At 28.7% G+C, this 20,102-nt stretch overlaps 1 protein-coding gene and 1 long non-coding RNA gene across 2 annotated transcripts; both read right to left on the bottom strand.

The window, feature by feature from the left end:
- Positions 1-5,208: 5,208 nt before the first annotated feature.
- LOC150038385 (uncharacterized) lies at positions 5,209-5,843 on the bottom strand. Its single transcript, XR_016527727.1, has 2 exons — positions 5,789-5,843; positions 5,209-5,664 (listed from the first exon to the last, which is right to left on the bottom strand). It is a non-coding gene; the product is annotated as an uncharacterized LOC150038385 (long non-coding RNA).
- Positions 5,844-11,165: 5,322 nt separating this feature from the next.
- MAKR5 (membrane-associated kinase regulator) lies at positions 11,166-12,539 on the bottom strand. The gene is made up of 2 exons (XM_039047071.2): positions 11,661-12,539; positions 11,166-11,541 (listed from the first exon to the last, which is right to left on the bottom strand). Exons 1-2 carry the CDS (start codon positions 12,502-12,504, stop codon positions 11,432-11,434), a joined length of 954 nt encoding a protein of 317 aa, XP_038902999.1. The 5' UTR covers positions 12,505-12,539; the 3' UTR covers positions 11,166-11,431.
- Positions 12,540-20,102: the final 7,563 nt, after the last annotated feature.

Raw genomic sequence — 20,102 nt, forward strand, 5'->3', positions numbered from 1 at the left:
CGGAAAAAAATAGTTATCCATAGATTTTATTTTGAAGGATTTTATTTTGTCTAGAGGTTGAATTTCATTTTCGAACTTGTTGACAGTGAATTGACATTACGTACCTGAGAAAGGGAAGGAAAAACTTGTGGTTCTCAAATATTGCATGTCTCTTTTTTCTTCTTTTTTACGAAATATTCTTAGTGAAGTCAAAAGTCAGAATTGAAGTGGGACTTATTAGTTGTTATTAGTTCTAATAAGCTTTTGCTATTTTTTGTTAGTTGTTATTAGTTGTATCAAGTTTTTGTTATTTTTGTTAATATAGTTAACTGCTCCTTTTTCTTTATTGTACATCTATATAATGTATCTTTACTGTTATTAAATAAATTAGAGAGAAAAGTATTATTTACTTTTGGCTTTTCCACTTCCAATATGGTATCAGAGCAAGAAAATTCCCAAATCCCTAAATTTTTCCCCCTTTCCCCTTCCCACGCGAAGTCAAATTGGTTTTTCCCGAGACACCTCTTCGTTCTTTGGCCGATCCATCTTCCTCAGCCGATTTTCCGACTACTGAGCTTCCTCTTTCTCATTCTAGAAACTCTTCATTTTAGTAAAATACATAGTGACAAAGTCTTGATCTTGCTTGAGGCTGGATAACTCGCGTTTGAGATGAAAAATGTGAGGTCCGTTGCGTCTTTGGAAACGATCTTGAAGGTAAGCCAGATTGCTCGAGCCGATTCGGTGAAGAGAATACTTGAAGAAATACTCTTAGAAACAGAGTTGAGGATCCAAGCAACAACAACATTATTGTTGTGAATCCATAAGGGAAGAAGATCACCTGTGGGTCGAAGGAGAGAACCATCAATGAAACCAAGTTTGTTTCGAATGGAGAGGGCAAGAACCATCGATCTGCTCCAAGAAATGTAGTTTTCGTCGGTGAAAAGTTCGGAAACAAGAACAAGATTGGAAGTATCACTGTGATGAAGAGCGTAGGGAGTGTACTGATCAGAATGAGAAAGAGGAATATCAAAATCTTAAATGAAATATATAATTTTTTATATCGATGATCCAAATTTCACCCCAAATATCGTTTGATCCCAAATTTGAAACTAATGAAGAATACTGTTTTACTATTGTAACAAATTACTTGCTTTTTTCCCCTCTAGAGTGGCTAGTATGAGTACAGTGAGTGAGATAGGGAAAAGAGTATCAGTATGAGAGCATTATCGTATTAAATTAGTTAAATGCAAGTAGAAACACAAATTGAAAAGAAAAAGAGCGAGAGCAAGAGACTAACACAAATAAAATTTTATACCACCCTTCTTTTCAAAATTTGGATCGTAATAAAAAAATTTGGAGGTACTAAATAAAAAACTATATAAGTGGAAGAGAAATTATTTTTTTTTAATAAAAAAGAGAAATTAGTTTTTTTAATTTTAAAAAAAAAAAAAAAAAAAACAGAGAGACTGCATATTAGATTATATCCATTAAAAATTGTCTCGTGACAATTTATTTTTAAAAAAATTATTAAAACATTATTTTCATTTTCATTTTTATTTTTATTATTATTTGTGTATTGCTCATTGAAAAGTGTTGAAATCATTATTTAAAATAATAAATCAAAATAATATGTAAATATGGGGGTTAAAATGACTGACGTGAAAATTTACTGACAAAATTAAATTTTAAGATGCAGTGATAATTTAATACATATTTTGAAAACAAATGATATATAACAGGTGTGGAGCATATATTTTCTGGGCTCATATAACAGTTGTCAGACATAGAAGCATGCAGATGAAATTAGAATATGATTTCCAAGTGGACAGTCCATTTTCTCTTGAATTTTACATTCTATGGATTGTGTAATAACGGAGTCAACCTCTTGTTCAAAAACATAAAAGCAAGAAAAAGGTCAACATTTTAAATTTACATTTTTTTTCCCTATAAAACTTTATTGCCTAGCTTTTAGAAATTTGACTGTTTTTAAATAAAACAAAACAAAGTCAACTTATTTATAGATATATCAAAATATTACTATCAATTAATAATAAATCGTGATACACATTTATAGATATTAATAATAGAAGTCTATCACGATTTATCGTCGCTTAACCGTTTAAAAAATTACCCTTAAAAATTCAAGTTTATTTTTAAAAACTAGAACAAAAAAAAGTAATTCAAACTCTTAAATTCTGAGAATGTATCAAATTAAGACCTTAAACTATTAATGGTATTTTATACTTTAAACTTTCATAAACGAATCAATTTACAATCTTACTCTATTCCATTCAACAAATTTTGTATGAAACTTATAAATTACATCAATTAAACTCTAAAATTTTCATAAGCAAATCATTCAAGACATTTCCTAACAATTAAATTTGAAAATCATCATTGTATCGATTGTCAAACGTGTGTACACTTTCAATTGTTGTTGATATGACAAATGGACGATTATAAATGATTTGTTGGCGTTCTCAAAGAAAATTCAAATAGAAGAGTTCAATTGATAAAATTACTAAATGGTACACGATATTTTTTTAAATGAAATGTAATGAACTGTGTAAATTGATATACCAACAAAAGTTCAGGTTCAAATTGATACCATTTATAAAATTTAGGGATATAAATTGATATTTTCCATAAAATTTAATCATAACTTAATTAGTAACGATTTAAGAAGTATGACAAATTCACAATTAATGAATTATGTGACCGTCATAAAATAAATCTTACATATTAGAATAGCTCGTGAGAGGTATACTAAAAGAATATTATTGATTACAACTATATATTTTAGAAGATGTATTTTGAAAAGCTACTTAAAAATTTAAAAATGGGAATGATTTTGGAATTTGTAGAAACCAACTCATCATTTTATAGTTGGTTGGTTTGTAGAAGTTCAAAGTTCACGAGCTCACTGTAGCAGCGTCACAGATTCTCTCTCCCTCTCTCAGTCTCAACTTTGGAAGAACCAAAATGTGGGGTTTTCTCTTTTTTTTTTTCTTTTTTTTTTCCCTCTTTTCTTTTATTATTTTATTTTATTTTATTTTGGTTAATTAAAAAAAGGTATATTCAGAATAGGGGAGGCAGCCCGTGACATCTCCCTCCATTTTATTGTAAACCAGTGGACGTACGTCGTCGTTTTATGCTCTGCAATATTAATTTAAAACGCACTTGTTGCAACACAATGACAAAACTTCTGCTGCTTTCTTTTTGGTGATATATATCAAACTTGAAAGAGCTTCTCAACACTTTTAAAATCAGTTCTATTTCTCCCAACCTACGTGGGAATAATCAGATGAAAAACGCTTAGTTGCATCCTGAATTTATTTAATCATAATTCTTCGTATCTCATTCGGTAATCATTTTATTTTTTGTTTTTATTTTTAAAAATTAAGTCTATGTATATTACTTCCATATCCAAATTTCTTCAATTTTTTTTTATCTATTTTTCACCAAAATTTAAAAAATCAGGCCAAATTTTGAAAACAAAAAAAAAGTATTTCCAAAAAGTTGTTTTTGTTTTTTTTTTTTTTTAATTTGGCTAAGAATTAAACTATTGTGCTTAGGAAATATGTAAATCATAGTGAGAAATGTGGATGATATAAACTTAATTTTCAAAAACAAAATATTATTAAATGAGACAATTTTTTTCTTTTGTTAAACATTATTATTTTTAAAAGTTCAAGACTTCTCAAACACAAACAAGGTGATATTAGAAATAAAGTTCTAATTATTTTCAAACAGAGTCATGAGCTTTAGAAGATAAAACTTATTTAGTACAAAATTGAAAGACCTGAGTAGAAACTAAGTCAAGAAAAAATAAAATAAAATGAAAACTTAGAAATTTACTAGACATTTTTAAATTTTGGAGGTAAAAATTGTAGAGATTAAACTTGTAAATTTTGTATGGATACTCTTTTCGATGTACTGATTTTCGGTTCTCAAAATAAATAAAAGAATAAGGCCTCCTTTTGTTCTTTTTCCAAAAATTTTATTTTGAAAGCAGAATTTGTTAGAAAAACAAAAGGAAATTTCCTGTTTTCACTCTACTTGACAATACGCTTGATTTAAATTTAAAAACTTTAAATTTGAACTCAAAATTTAAAAATTGTGCCTAATTGTGAATTTCAAAGTGCATGAAAAAAAAATTAACGCGTGTGGTAAATTTTATTTTCTAGAACTAAAATAGTTAAAAATAGTAAATAATGAAATCTGCTTTATTTGACGAAAACCGGACAAGATTTTAATGTAAAATAATAGTCTATTTCGCTATTCATATAAAAGCTAGAAACTTAGAAATTTTTACATAAAAACCATCTTCAGGTCCTATATTTCGAAAATGTATTTAAATGTGAATTTTTTCAAAAAATATTTTTAATATTATTTTTGGATAAATTTACCCTTTTTTATTGTTTTTATTTCCATTATATATATATTTCCCTATTTTCAAATTTTTCTTAATGACGTGGAGAGAAATTATATTTATTATAGAGAGAAAATTCATTTGATATGATTTTTTTTTCATATTTTCAAATGGAGAGAAAAAATGCATTTATTTGTTGAGATATTTTCCTTTATTTAATTTAACTGGAGAGCGAAAATATATTTAATGATTTTTTTTCTATTTTCATTGGTTTCACATTTTTTTCTGCAGATTCATTGTTATTTAAAATATACTTCAGAATATTTTATTATAATTTTGAAAATATTCTAACCAATATATGAAATATATCACAGTATATAAATTCAATGCTTGATATAAATAATCATATAATGCATTTATTATATGGAGAGAAAATGAATTTATTGTGATTTTCCCTTTTTTTCAACTGTTGAGATAAAATGCATTTGAAATATTTTTTATATTTTCATTCGGAAAGAGAAAATGACATTTAATATAATTTTATTTTCCATTTCGTTTTTCATGTTGATTTTTGTTATTATGTAAATTATTCCATTACTTGTTTCACTTGTACATGTAATATATTCCGTTGTTTATTTGTACATATCAATTTATTGGATTTTTTTATGGATTAATGATTATTTTAAATATACTTTAGAACATTTTGACGCATTCATGATTATTTTAAATATACCTTATAATATTTTATCAGGTATTTAAAAATATTCCAACAAATATATGAAATATATTATAGTTTATAAATTAGAGATTGAATGGATGCTTGAAATAAATCACAGTATAAACCAATACATGAAATATACTATATATAAATCTTCATAAATTTCATCTACACCACAATATATATATCATAATACAATGAGTCTAAATAAATAAATATAAAAAGAACACTCATTTATTTCAAATAAACAGATACATATACCACAGTATATATTAAATTTCCTATAAAAGCTAAAAAAAGTACATATATATCCCAATATATATAAAAAATGAGAAAAAAAAATAAAGTTCATCTTCATATGGGAGTTTATAATACATAACCCTCCATTTTCATCTCTTCTTCAGTCATGGCCGCCACAGATCTCTCCCCCCATCATCGTCAACCAAATTTGCTCGTCTCGTCGTGTCGTCAACCGAATCTGCTCAACCTTGTCACCGTCGATTCGTCCCACACCGCCTGCGCCATCAATTTGTCCCATGTTGTTCATGTCACCTCGTGTTGAACCATCAATTCGTCCCACACTGTCGCCTATCACCTACAACTCACATCGTTGAAAGGAGAAAAGAAAGTCAGGGAAAGGAGAAAAGGGAGGGAAAAGAAAGAATATATGAATATATTATTGAGAGAGAGAAAATATATGCATGAGGAGAGAGAAATACATGAATGAATAAATAAACACATATATAGAGAGAGATTAAATTGTAAATAGCCGCGAAAATAGAGAGGCCAACCATTTTATGTAGAAATCGTTTAAACTTATTTGTTTAGGCTAGAAAGGCCAACAAAGTATCGTTATTGGGCCACGAAAAATAGTAGGTAATATGGTTTGGGCCTAACATGAGTCAACTTTGGGTAATCATGGGCCGTGAAAAGCCCAATTAAATTAATCTTCCCCACTTAAAGCCCAATTAAATTAACCACTCTCTCTTCACAGTCCACTCGATGAAAAATAATGTTGCAAATTAATTTCCTGAGCAAGAAACAAGTACACAAAAACACTGGCGTCGTCTTCTTTCATTCTCAAGTTCTACACGAGATCGAATTTAAATTTTCAACTTTAATAATGTATTAACCTATTGAAACATACCCATATCTGACAGATCCATAAATTTTATTGACAGAGACTTTATATAATTTAATAAAAATAAATGTAATGAGTGAAGCTTGAACTTAGATCTAAAGGGGACTAAAAAATAAATTTACCATTAGACTAACTAATAGTTTTCATATTGTATCATTTATATATATACACATATATAAAAAGCATAAAGTTGAGGGGACTCAAGCCCCTCCTGGGCCTATACTAAATCCACCTCTAACCAGCAGATATAAATATCGCCAAAAACCTTCTACTACTATTACAATAATAAGAAGGAAACTAACAGATAAATTTAAAAAAAAAAAAACAACAAAAAAACAAAACTAGAAACACAACAATTAACATAGAAAAACTTCAAATTGGAAAAAAACCACAAACCATAAAAAATTATCACAAGTACACATAAGTCTTTCTCCGACCTCTCAATTATAAGAACATTCTCTTAAAGCATTATATTACATACACAACTGAGTGAGTTAGTATACCAAATTTAAAGTACTTCAAATTGGGATTATTAGAAACCAAAGACACAAACATTTTCTAATAATATTTGAAGTTGATCACTTCCTTACCTTTCAGATGTGAGATATTGCACTTTCAATATTTTGCCAAAACTCAACATACATTTCAAAATTATTAAGATATTTATATTCAATACTAAAAGTTTAAAGGTTCCAATTCTCCACATTTTTTTTACTGGTTGAACATCCAAAAATGGTCTGATATGTTGGAATAATAATTCCATAAAGTGAACCAATTTTCTTTTGCTACTTTGAATACAGCTTAATTGAGAATAGAGGAAAAAAAGAAAACTATATATATATATATATATATATATATATTAAACTATATTTATTACTTTGAAAATTCAAAGATATTTTCCCAAAGAGAGAATAGAAAACCTTACTGTGGAATGTGAAACCTCAAACATCTTGAAAACTATATACATATCATAACACAAATGCATGTGATCAAGCAATGAAACTAGAGATCCAATGATAAAAAAATATTAAAAAAAAAAAGCTATACTAATTAATTCTATCATTTAATATATAATGAAGAAGAAGGGGAATAACCTACCCAGCTTTTGTGATCCCAAAGCCATTAAAAAAAACATTGAAGAGCAAAGAGATTGGCTTATAATTATTGGACATTCATTTTGGCCAAAGACAAGGAAGGATATATGAAAGGGGACAAAGCAAATCCAAAACCCTTGGAGAAAAATATGGTGTTGGGTATTCTCTTATATGTCTTAAAATGTTCTCTAGGGACATTCAGTGTATTGTATGTATATACATTGCCTTGAAATTTCCCAAGATTAAATCAATTCTATTGCTCTCTCTTTAATTCTCTCTATTCTTCTAATATAATTTACAAAGGGGCTTTTCCTCATTGGTACAGTGAACCATATTTCAAGGTCCCCATCTCTTCTTTCAAACACCATTGTTTTTTTTACCCTTCCTACAAGGAGGGAGGGAGAGAGAGAGAGAGAGAGAGAGCTTTTAGGGTTTTGTTCCCTTTTTGATAAAAACAATGCAAGGTGGAGAGAGTTGAACTCTTGCTTTGGTTCCTCTTGTCTTGTCCTAACTGAACTTTTTGATGCTTGGAACAATATTCTCATAGATAATACAAGTTTGTAGGGTTTTTTTCCCCTATGATTTCAACCATATGTAAGTTTTGTTTCTCGAGTTCAATAAATATTAAGATCAAGAACTGAAGCATCGAGTTTTGAAATGATAATTAAGCTATATCCATTGTTAAAGATTGTCCAAGGCAAGGTCTAAAGTTCATAGGGACCTGAGAAAACATGAGAGGACGCACATCCTAAAAGGACAATATCAATGCTTCAGAGTTCGGACCGACCACCCGAATCGGTGAATATATATCAATTGGAAAATAACCGAAAGTTACACCTACTTTCACATCTTGCAACCTTGAGTAGTATTGAAAACAACTCTAATACTACCAACGTTACTAGGCGAGTATCAGATGAAGAGTTTATAAATAGTTTCATTCGACGACTCTCATGTGGAAGAGGAAGTAATCTTCGAAGAAAAACTCTAACCTTATTCCTTATGTGTTTAGTTGAACTCTACACTTTTTGAACAAACTTAGGCATGAGTGTGATAGGTATGGTATCATACTGATGCGAGGATTTTTTATGCAAATCACGAGTTCGAAATAATTCGAGATTAGACTAAGGAGAAACGAGCCTAAGCTCAGGTCTACAAGAAATCTGCAACATCATCCAACGCTGATAAGATCCAAATGTCAACATTCATATTAAAAGTTTAAAGAATAATTCTTTTTTTAAATGAATGTAAAGCTTTTTGAATTGAAAGACGGAAACAACTTTATGTGGTTTTTGACACGGATATATTTTTTCGAAAAATAAAAGCTTGTCCGAAAACAAATTTATTTTAAAAACTTAAACTGGTTTACTAAATTTATTTTGTTTCAAAATCTACCTTTATATATATATATATATATATATATATATAAATTATAATCATTATTAAAATTTAAGCCCATAAAAAAAGTTGTAACTGAAATTTTAAAAGCTTTTTATGAAGGAAAAGAAAAACACATAAATATATTTTAAGAAAATGGCTTTACTTTTTTTCAAAATATGAAAACTTAGTGGAAAAATCATTTTCAGGGATCTAAGAGAACTTTTGAGTTTCTTACATTCTCCTAGAAAAAAAAAGGTGTAAATTGCATTTAATTCAATGTTTTTCAAATTCATACTAATTAAATCAAAGAAAGAATGCAAAGTGTTCAATTAAGAGACAGAAAGCATTTATATACTTTTTCACTTTGAACTAATTAGCTAAGCCTTTTTTTCAATGAAAGTATATAAAAATGCTGCTTTTGATGTCCCAACCAAAAGTAAAATTCTCAATACATGTTTCCAAAGTAAAAAAATAATAATAATAATAATAAAAATGCTTCTTCTTTCTTGTTGAAATTTGTTCAATTGGCTTTTAAATTTGGTAAAGTTCCTTCAACTTTTTTTTTACTATTATTCTTTTTTAAAAAAATAAAAATACTCATTGTAATTTAAGTGTCTCATTTTATTTATCTTGTTCGAAATCCATAAATAATGATTAAAAAAAATAACCATTATTCTTTATAATTTAACCAACTTATTTGATTTAAGGATATATTTGAATTGACTAGAGAAAAAAAATATTTTTTCAAAAAAATCGTTTTTATTTCAACTCTTTTGATAAAAACGGCTAAAATGTAATTTAAAAGTGTTTCAAAAGCTATAGTGAGTGGTTGTTAAACATAACATTCAATTTTTTTTCTAAAATGATTTATTTTCAAAATTAAATGTTTAGAAAGTTAAACTAAATTCACCTAAATTAATTATATGAGTGTCAAATTCATAAAAAAAAAAAAAAAAAAAAAAAAAAAAAAAAGAAGAAGAAGAAGAAGAAGAAGAAGAAGTAAGGATAGTAAATTTGAATTATATTAAAAGTCTATGATTTAAATTAAGATATTAGCTCATATATTGGAAGTCTATGATTTAAACTAAATTTAAAAAAGAAAGAGTAGTAAGTAGCATGGAGCCAAAAAAATTATTTATTTATTTGTGATTTATATTATTCTTTTCATAAATGGTAGCATTAGCCAAAGCTGGTCAAAGTTCTGTGAAAGTTTCAAAACTTTACTTTTAAAGAAGGGGAATGAAAATGAAGAGAGCTAGACGAATAGAATAGGTGTCATTTTTCAAAAAAGAAAACCCAAATACTAAATTAATATTTAAAGATTCCTCCTATTTTGACCTCATTAATTATTACATTTGTGAGGAAAAGTCCAAAAGATTATCCACAAAACAATTAATGCACAAAAAAATCATTTGATTTTTTGACCAACTTATTTTCCTTTTATTCTCTACTATAAGGGATTGTATTTCTTCTACTTCTTCTTTTTTTAATTGCTTAAATTAAATCATAAACTTAAGTCTTTAGATTTTTTAATTTATTAGATGTCTGAAATTTTAAAATATTCCTTTGAACTTTATCAATAAATTATGTTAGTTATGTTCTTGAACTAATATAAATAGTATTTAATAGACTATTACATTTTAAATTGTGATAATAAATTTCTAAATTTTGTAACTTATAGGGCTATTAAATTATTCCACATATATTTTTTAAAAAATTCATATATCAACTAACACATAAAATTTAAAACATTATTAGTTTTTTAATACAATTAGGGATATAGAAATTTAAACTACAAACTTTATAGTTACTAACACTCGTATGTCAATCAAACTATATTTGATTTAACCTTAAAACTTTATTAACTCTTCTTTCATGTTGAGACTATTTGAGAATTTGCAAATTTTTTAAAATGAGATATTTGAAAAGAAGGAAAAAAAAAATAGAGATGTTGAATAAATAATTACTCAAAGAGGTTAGTACAATATAACTATTACATATACATATAATTCAACAGCAAGAGTGGATTCGAGCGAAGTTGTCTAACCTTTGAGAATTTTGGTGAGGTGATTTTTCCATGTAGCTCTTCTCCTTGCTAATTTTGATCATATTATCAATTTTGTAAAATTTATAGAAGAAAACAAAATTACTCATAATTTAACATATTTGTCATCTTTTTCGAGGCTTTCTTGAATTTGGAAAGATTTCTTTCCTGTTTCTTTTTTATCCCTCATTTTAGAGAGAGGACAACTATTGATTGATTTCTTGTGGTACTTTTTATGGGTGGAACGTGGGGTAACATAGCGGTGATTGAAGCTATAAATCCTTTAACCAAAGTTATAATACTTTGACTATTAGAGTCATGTTATTTTTTTAGATGATTAGTATATAAGCATATGTATGTATATATTATATTAAAAAAGTGGCATAGTGGCTTAATGAAATGTAAATATATTGGAATTTGGAAATGATGAGGAAATCATATGGAACATAAAAAGAAAATAATGGAAATGTTTCATCACATACGTTACAAACAATCATCATTTAACTATTATTTACTAAATACACCTCCGAGCGAGTCAGCCACTACCAAACTCACCGAGTTACTGTTTATCATTTTCTAAGGGAAAAAAAAAAAAACGAAAACTGTCCTGCACTGCCTAATTCAGTTTGCTTTTTCTTTTTTTTTCTTTTTTTTTTTCCATCTTTTTACATCAAAACCCAAAAAGTCTCTCTCGCTCTCGCTTTCTTCAATGTTGTTCGTCTTGTTTGGCTTCCGAGAAAGAATCTTTTCCCGTTTTCTGATTCTGCAAATCGCCAGCACCGAATAGATTATCGTCACAAGTTCCATCAATATCATCTGAAATTTCCATTGAAATGATTGTTAGATGCTAGAGATTTTCAAAATCAAATTAGGGCATTAACAGAGAAAATAAACGTTAACGTTAAGATTATTTTGCTTTTGGATTTGGATCTTGCCTCTGGTTGCGCTGAACGATCTTTTGCAATGCAAAATGGCGCTCTCAATCCCGTCGTCTTGCTGCAAAAGCGAATCGTCTCGTCGATTCGTTGGTGATACAGCCATTCCAGTTGCTGATGATGACGATTTACTCTTCCCTAAACGCCTACAAACCACTCGAATCCCTATCGCAATATTCCTCTGTTTCTCATCAATCGAAGTCGCCGTCGTTGTTGTCGACGGCGAAGATACTGGCGACGATCTGTAGTTTTGTTTCCTCGAAACTTTCACATACAAAGGTTTGATTAATTTTAAATACTTCTGCATTCCTTCTCCGGAGAATCTCTTCGATTGACGCTCAGATGCGTCAATCCGATTATTATTTCTTGAACTGTTAACTCTGTTCAGTTTGAAGGCGAATCGTTTGCTTTCTGTGCTGTGTAATTTGAGAGACGGCGGTTCTTTTTCCTCCGTCTTCTGTTTCGCCATTAACTTTGGCTTCTTGAACAATGAAATCGAGAGTCTAGGAGCGGATTTGAGAATCGAAACTGAAACCGGAGACTCTGGCTTGGAACTGAGTTCAATCGGAAGGATTTTCAGTTTGGAGATTAGATCGGATTGGGAGAGAAGAAGATTCCGTTGAGAAAAACAGAGTTCGTTTTGGCCTGAGTGTGTGAGATTGTTCTCGTCGGGAGATTTACAGGTTTCTGAAGGAGGAGGAGAGATGAAATCCAAATCGAAGAATGAATCCTCATCTTGATCGTCGCCATAGAAATGAGAACGAATGAGAGGATATGCAGTTTCGACAATGGAAGAGAAATGAGAGTAGAGATTATGGAGCTTCACGAAGTCGAGAGCTTCCATGGCGGAGAGAGGATCGGGAGAAAGACAAATGAGCAGGTTGGGGTTTAGAGAGGGTTTTATAGAGCTGCTGCGTGTGGAGGAAGGGGGGCCGGGCCAACACGTGCCAGACCCTGAAAATAACATAACACAAAACTCTTTTTTTTTCCCCCAAATTTTCATCTATTTGATTTAATTGTAAATTGCAATACAATTCTTTGGTATCGTATTTCTTTTAAATGAAAGTATTACATTTATTCGAAAAATTATTGGAAAAAAAATCAGAACTTTAGCTGTGGATTTTATATCAAATAATTGTTTGAGATGCATATTTTCAAATTTCCGCTGTATATAAATTTGGAATTTTTTTCTACAATTACTTTTAGTAAATACTATTATTATGGCCAATTTGAATGATTAAATTTATGATTTATTGAAAAAAAAATGCTTAGTTTAGCCATAAGAGGTTACTTTTTCACTACTGAATAGTACAGAATTTATATATATATATATATAAAGTAATTTTATATGGAAATATAACAAGAAAAGTACAAATATGAAATTTCATATTATTTTTGCTTCAATGATAAAAGGAGAACAAAGGAAAAACCTCGATGAAAGTGTACTTCTGACTCTCTCAGCTGTTAACGCTGAATTTGGATTCCTCACCATGCCTCTCTTTTGACTCGACAGAACGTGTTTTTTTTTTTTTTTTTTTTTTTCGAGGTTTTAACATCAATTTAGAAATTATATCAATTAAAATATCATCTAATAATTTAATTTATTTAAGGTCACCTTTACCCCGAATGGTAATAAATTATTGGTAGTTTAAAAAATGAGCTCCATTTAATTATATTTGGTATTATTTACTTGTGTATTTATATAGGGGGCTCACGTCCAAATCTGAACAAAAAACGCAAATCGATTGACGAGCAGAGGATGATCAATCTGATTAGTCCGAAAATTACATCATATCAACTTTCATTACCATTATAGTTATGATTATGGTTACATTATTGTTATTGTTTCAAAGAAAAAAAAATATGAATTTTGACGCATCTACTATTACCATTACCGTTACGGTTACGATTTAACCCTTAGAAGTAAAGGTAACCATAACAGTAACAGTAAATTTAATCAAATCCATAATTTTGGATAAACGCGATAAAAAATAATTCAATTACGTTTGCGAATACGATCAATTACATTGATCTATCAATAGAATTCCATTTCGATTACGCCAATTTTCATCATGAATTGGTAAATGCAGCCTCAATTTTGAAGTTTTACAAAGATATCAATTTACACTCTCCTCACATTTTGTTCAGAAAAATATTATGATTGATATATAATTATATCAATCAAAATTTTAAATTCTCAAAGATGAGTTAATTTAGTAGACTATTTATTATATTGCCTTTATAAATTGTCAAGCCATCATTTCATATACATTGATTTCTTCAATTTTCGAAGTAACAATATTTACAACCAAAGTTTATGCACGTTGGATTTTCAAAGGAATTTTAAATGAACGTCTAAATTGATTTGTTTATGAAAATTTAAGAATTTAATTTATAAAATTAAAGATGTGTTTAGATTGGCTTTCTAACTGTACTTAAAAATAATAATTTTTTAATTAAAAAAAAAGTGTTTAAACACTTAAAAAGTTAATCTAAGCAAAGTTTTCTTTAAGTCTCATACAACGTTTATCTAAATAGAAATATTTACAAAAGTTGAATGTTTAAATTGATATCATCATTATCGTGATACAACTCCTAAAATTTAGGAACATAAATTGATATATGAAAAGTAATTTAGAAAACATGTATCTACTCTCCATCTATCATATTTTTGAAGACAACATATATTTTTTTTATTAATAAAGTTAGAATTTGGGATAGTAGATTCGAGTCACAAATCTTTTAATCGTCAGGAGATGACAATGTGTTTGTTACTTGCATGTATATATATATACAATATGTGGAGTGAGGGATTGAATATCTGACCTTGAGATCCATAATACATGCTTGATGTTTGTTGAGTTATAAGTCATTTTGGCAGTAGATTATTGAACTTTGCTCAATCCAAATTTTTTTTTTTTTTTTTTTTTTTTTTTTTTTTTTCATTCATAAGTTATAATTCTGTATGCTTTGTATAAATACATTAAATTGGTACTTGCACCCTACATATGTTATAAAAGTAATAGGAAATAAATATACATTTCTTTTCTTTAGATATGAATTTGACTTGACTATCATATGGACATAGGGAAAAATGCAAAAGCTGGGAAAGCTTTGGTGGTCAGACTGCAAAAATAGGACTTGGCCAACTTAGCCCAAGTCTTTTTTTGCAATATTCCGTATTTCTTCATTTGTAAAAATAACCCTTCACGCGCTCCCTACTCACGTGACCCTAGATGATACAGTTGACATGTGGCACCAGATAAGTGGAAAATAAATTAAAAGGAAATAAAGATGGAAACAAAATAAACTTTTTGAATAATTAAAGCTTAGACCTTACCACCTTCTTTAATATAAATTTTACAACTTCTAATGTACTCTATTTGACTAAAATGATTGGTTGATACCAAAATTTGGCTAGGAAGATTTGACTGACTTCACCGTAGATATAATGATAAATTTGTATTTCAAGAAAGAGAGCTCACTTGTGTATAAAAAAAAAAAAAAAAAAAAAAAACTGCATACTATTCCGATGTAGATTACACATATTCTGATGCCTAAATTAGAAGGTTTAGAGATTCATAGTTAATTAGTGTTCCAAGCGGATAATTCACTTGCTTTACTTGTCTCCTTCCTCTTTAGGCTGTGGTGTATCCCTTTTCTCTTTAGGATTTCTCTCCCGAATCTTCTTCGATTTCCTTCTCTTTAGGATTTTGACTCGAGTGAAGAAAGTGAGCTAGACATTAACTAAGGCCAAGCGGCTCGGGCTGACTTTGGGCAACATTGGCTGTACTCTTGAAGGCTTAGTGGGCCTAGCCTGTGACCGGAGTGCACCACCTAGAGGGCTCAACCTCGATTGGGCCAAGACCGACCAAGTCTAATTACCTCTAGACTTGATTTTCCCTTATTTGTCAGCTTCTCTCTTTTCCAGGGTATAGCGTTTTGTCCGTTTGTTATAGCTCTTTTGGCCCAGTGGCCTATTTTTCCTTATTATGTCGCTTTTACCCTTTAACCTAATATAATTCATTTATCCACAATTTCTCTATATTTAGATTATTGTACTAAAAAAGATTTTTTTTTTTTTAAAAAAAAACTATTATACTAAAAAAATATCTTTATTTTTTTTCTAGAAAACAACCACAAACAATAAACAATAATTCTTATTTCAATATATATAAACTAATACCACTTCAAATAATTAAAATTGAAATAGGAACATATCTTAAATTGACAACGATGTGTAATTATTGTATCATTTATTGAAACTATAATTTTTGAATTAAAAGCAATAAATTTATCTCTCACTTTTGAGTGAATAAATTCTAATTCAATCGCCTTATGTGGAAAAATATATATTATCACAATGTTATAACACATACATTTTTTCCGTTCTTGGATTCTTAGTCAATTTTCTATTTTTTTAGTCAATATGAAATTCTCGCATTCTAACCAACTATGGGAGTCAATCAAAATCATTATTTATTAGTATTTATTATGTCAGATTTAAGAAAGAAACCGTATACCAAATTTTCTTATTTTTCAAATAGGGTAAACGCAAAAGGACATTATTCTAATGCACTTTTATCTCAAAATCTTAACTCAATTAACGCAAAAGTAGAACAAAGTTTTATTTATTTATAGAGAAAGCCTTGTCTTTTTCTTTTTCTTTTAAAAAAAGTATGCAATGAAAGTATAATATTCAAAGGTAGTGAAAAAAAAGGCATACATGTGGGCATAGTATTTGAAGGTGGTGAAAAAGAGGGAGAAAAAAGAAAAAGAAAAAGAAAAAGAGCATTTAAAGGAAAGAGAATGAGGGCAAAGTGAAAAGGAAGGGAAAAAAAAAAAAGAAAAAAAAAAAGAAGAAATAAAAAAGAAAAAGTTGAAGCTATACTTATATGGTTGTTGATATAGAGTTAAAGGGACGTCTTTGAAAACCAAAGCGTTGAGAACTGTTAAAAGAGAAACTTCCAAAAAGAGGAGAGAGAGAAAAGAGTAAAAGGAAAAAAGAATTTGAAATGAATGTGAAAAAAAGCCTAGTAAAGAAATTATAGGCTTTGAGATTATGGATGAATAATGAAAGGAGGGCAGGTAAAAGTTTTTTATTCTTAAAAAAAAAAAAAAAAAAAAAAAAAACTAATTTTAGTGCGTTTACTAATGTGATTTTTGTAGCGATGATTTAATTTAGAAGATGCTACTAAAGAATGAATCCAACTTTTTTAAAACTAACGAAAATTAATCTTTTGTTGACGTCATAGAAGGCTATCACGTTAGGGACGTCCCTTCCATCGTAAAATAGTTAGAGCTCTGACGCAATATTCACTTCAATTGCTGTTTTTTAAAGTCAACAATTGTCTAATGGATGTCGTGTTGTGCCCTTCCAGTACTACGATATTATAATGACTCTTGCTGCGATTTTGAAATAATCCATTGAAATGAACTTCGCATTAGGGTTTTTGACTATTTCGCGATGGAAGAGATGTTTCTAGCGTGAGAAGGAGTTTCAGACGGTTGAGTGCTTTGTGATGTCAATAGAATATTATTATTAGTTTTCATTGATTTTTAAGACTAGGATTGTTTCATTTAATTTAGTTCATTTCTATCTCGACATTTTCGTAGATTATGTTTTAAATTTTCTGACTTTTAAATATTTTTTTTCTTGGTCAAATTATCAATTTGGTTTATGTACTTTAATTTTTTTCAATTTTGTTTATCTATTTTTAAATTTCCAATTATGAAAATTGTACCTTCAATAAATCTTTTTTTTTTTTTTTTAACAAAAAGAGGGATCAATAGACTCATCGGAACATTTCAACAAGGTTGACACATTCTTAGTGTCCTCATCACTTTTCGAGAACAGTTTAATAGAGAAAGCTTCAATAAATCTTGAATTTAGTCCATTGAAATTATTATTATTATTTTTTATTGAAATATGTTAAAAAATAATAATAATATTTTGTATCGAAAGCTTTTTGGAGAAATCAACTAGCAATAGAAACTAGATTTAAGATTTATTCAAAATACATTGATTAAAATTGAGCATAAAGGCTAAGATTGAAAATTTTATTCTGCAAAGAGAAAATTGGTGTTTTAACTTAGTTTTTTTTTTAATCACTAACTTGTTCCCAAAATTTCTCAATAGTTTACTATAACCAAAATTTACCTTGAAACCTAACATTTAACTTAATATATGTGATAACTTAATATGTTGTGACTTTATACACTTGTTTATTCAAATATTTTCGTTTATCAGGTAAATGATCAAAAGGTGTGTCTACGACTCTACATCACATTTTCTTGTTTATATTTCATTAAAAAAACGGAGGCAAGACAAAAATATTTTTGTATGTAAAGCTTACAATAATGTAAAATAAAATGTTTAAAAGATAAAGCAAAATAAACTTAAAATTTCAAAGTTCATAGTGAAACTCAAATCTAAACGCAACTAAGATTAGAACAGGATTAAAATTGCATATTAAAACTTTCATTTATATTTATTTGAATGTCTTGATATTATTATAATTGTCGGGGTGGGAAACTTGCATTACATGCGGGCCTCCATATGCTATCCGTATACTTCTCTGGTCTAGTCTTGTCTTTCGCTCTAACTTGCATGAGAGTACTCGCACCAACGTGGTACCAACGATGTTTATGTTAGTACATGGAATGTATAGTTCCACGTAAAAAAATAGAGAGTAAAGTTAGAGTTCCCATTTGGTGTTTACATTCTTCCCCTTTTGTGGTAGTCAAACGGGGCTATTTATAATATCATTCTCCTAACACCCGTTTGTGGTTACGTGTAATGCCGATGACGTCAGGGTAGTTGCGACCCTTGAGGTTGTAGAGTGTCAATCGTGCTTTGGCTCGATTATTTTTTTATTTGTGTAATTCCTTTTGAGAGTTTGACTTTTCACTTTTGGGATGCACGATTTTCCATGTCGCCTCTTAGTTTTTCTTAACTTGGTCCCACTCACAGATTGTAGGTCTACTTAGGACAACCCTCGACGATATGAAATATTTAGTGAAATATGTCATTTTCTAACTTGTTCGTTTTTTTACGGTATAAGAAGAGAATAAAATCAACTTCTAATTTCAAGGTTGATGGTACATATTTTATATCATTTGAGTTGAGTTGGTTTATTATTTGTATTTTGGTGATAGTATTAAGGTTTTTCTTTTTTTCCGCATTGATATCAACATATGTATTTGAGAAAGAGGGAATTTTGCTTTTAAGGGCTAAAGGGAAATCTGAAAAAGTGAGAAATAAATAGGGAAGAGCGGCAAGCTTTGTATTTGACCATAGCCTCTCTTTTGTCCCTTTTGTTTGCTTTTGTAGCTTTTGTTGTTGTGTGGAGTCCAAGGTTTTTGTTTTTGTTTTTGTTTTTCTTTTGTTTTTTTCCCTTCTACAAAAGTTTTGACCTTTGAGCATTTGGGGGCCTTCAAACTCTATTCCTTTTGTCTATGTATTTAATTTCGTCTACCCCGTTCCTAATCTGTTCTTTTCTTTCCTAAATTATTTAATACATTTCAATTACAGACATTCATTCAAGTAGTCTCACTCTCCTTTTCTCTTTCAACTTAAATGACTAATCAAAGATTGAATACAAAAATGGATCTTTATGTAAAATTTAGATATCAAAACATAACATGTAAAAGTTCTAAAGAAAAAAAAAAAATATATATATATATATAAAAAGTGTAAAATTTAGGAATTAATGTACAATATTTGAAAATGAATGAACGAAAGTGAAAAAGATAAAGAAAGTTTATGAAAAATATCAAATTAAGACATTATATATATTTACAAGTAAGAAAAAGAAGTAGAGAAAAGTTGTTAAATAAATAAATAAATAAAAAAAGGCAGAGAAAAGTCTCTTCAAAAGAGAGAGGAGAGCAAATTATGGGCTTATTGGGCCTGGTAAGCAACGAATCGTTTCTGTATGATGATGTCATTTTATATTGGGCTGCCATAACCATTGTCAAACTTAGGGGGTGTTCAATCTAATATTATTAAATAGATACATGTATGTATGTATGTATATGTATGTATGTATGTATGTATGTATGTATATATATATATAACTTATAGATATTATAAATCGTATATTTTTATGATGTTTGTATAAAGTTTTAATAGATATCTTAGATTTTGATATTTAATATTTAAGTTTTATGAAATTTTAATTATGAGTATATGTTTACACAACATTAAGTATTTTATGTCAATAAAAAAAATGTAATAAAAAAAATAAAAAAAATAACCCGACAACTCAATCCAACATGAATTTTAGTGGTTGAATTGGGGACCTTATTTGGGTCATTCGATTAGCCAACCCAACCAATACGAATTTTTTTGTTGGTCCAAAAAATCAACCCACCCCAACCCATGTACACCTCAAGTCAAACTAGGGAGATTATCTCTCTCTACTCTTTCTAATACTATTT

The sequence above is a fragment of the Benincasa hispida genome, chromosome 1, assembly GCF_027475165.1.
Source record: "Benincasa hispida cultivar pf3 chromosome 1, pf3_genome.v1.1, whole genome shotgun sequence".
Taxonomy (NCBI): domain Eukaryota; kingdom Viridiplantae; phylum Streptophyta; class Magnoliopsida; order Cucurbitales; family Cucurbitaceae; genus Benincasa; species Benincasa hispida.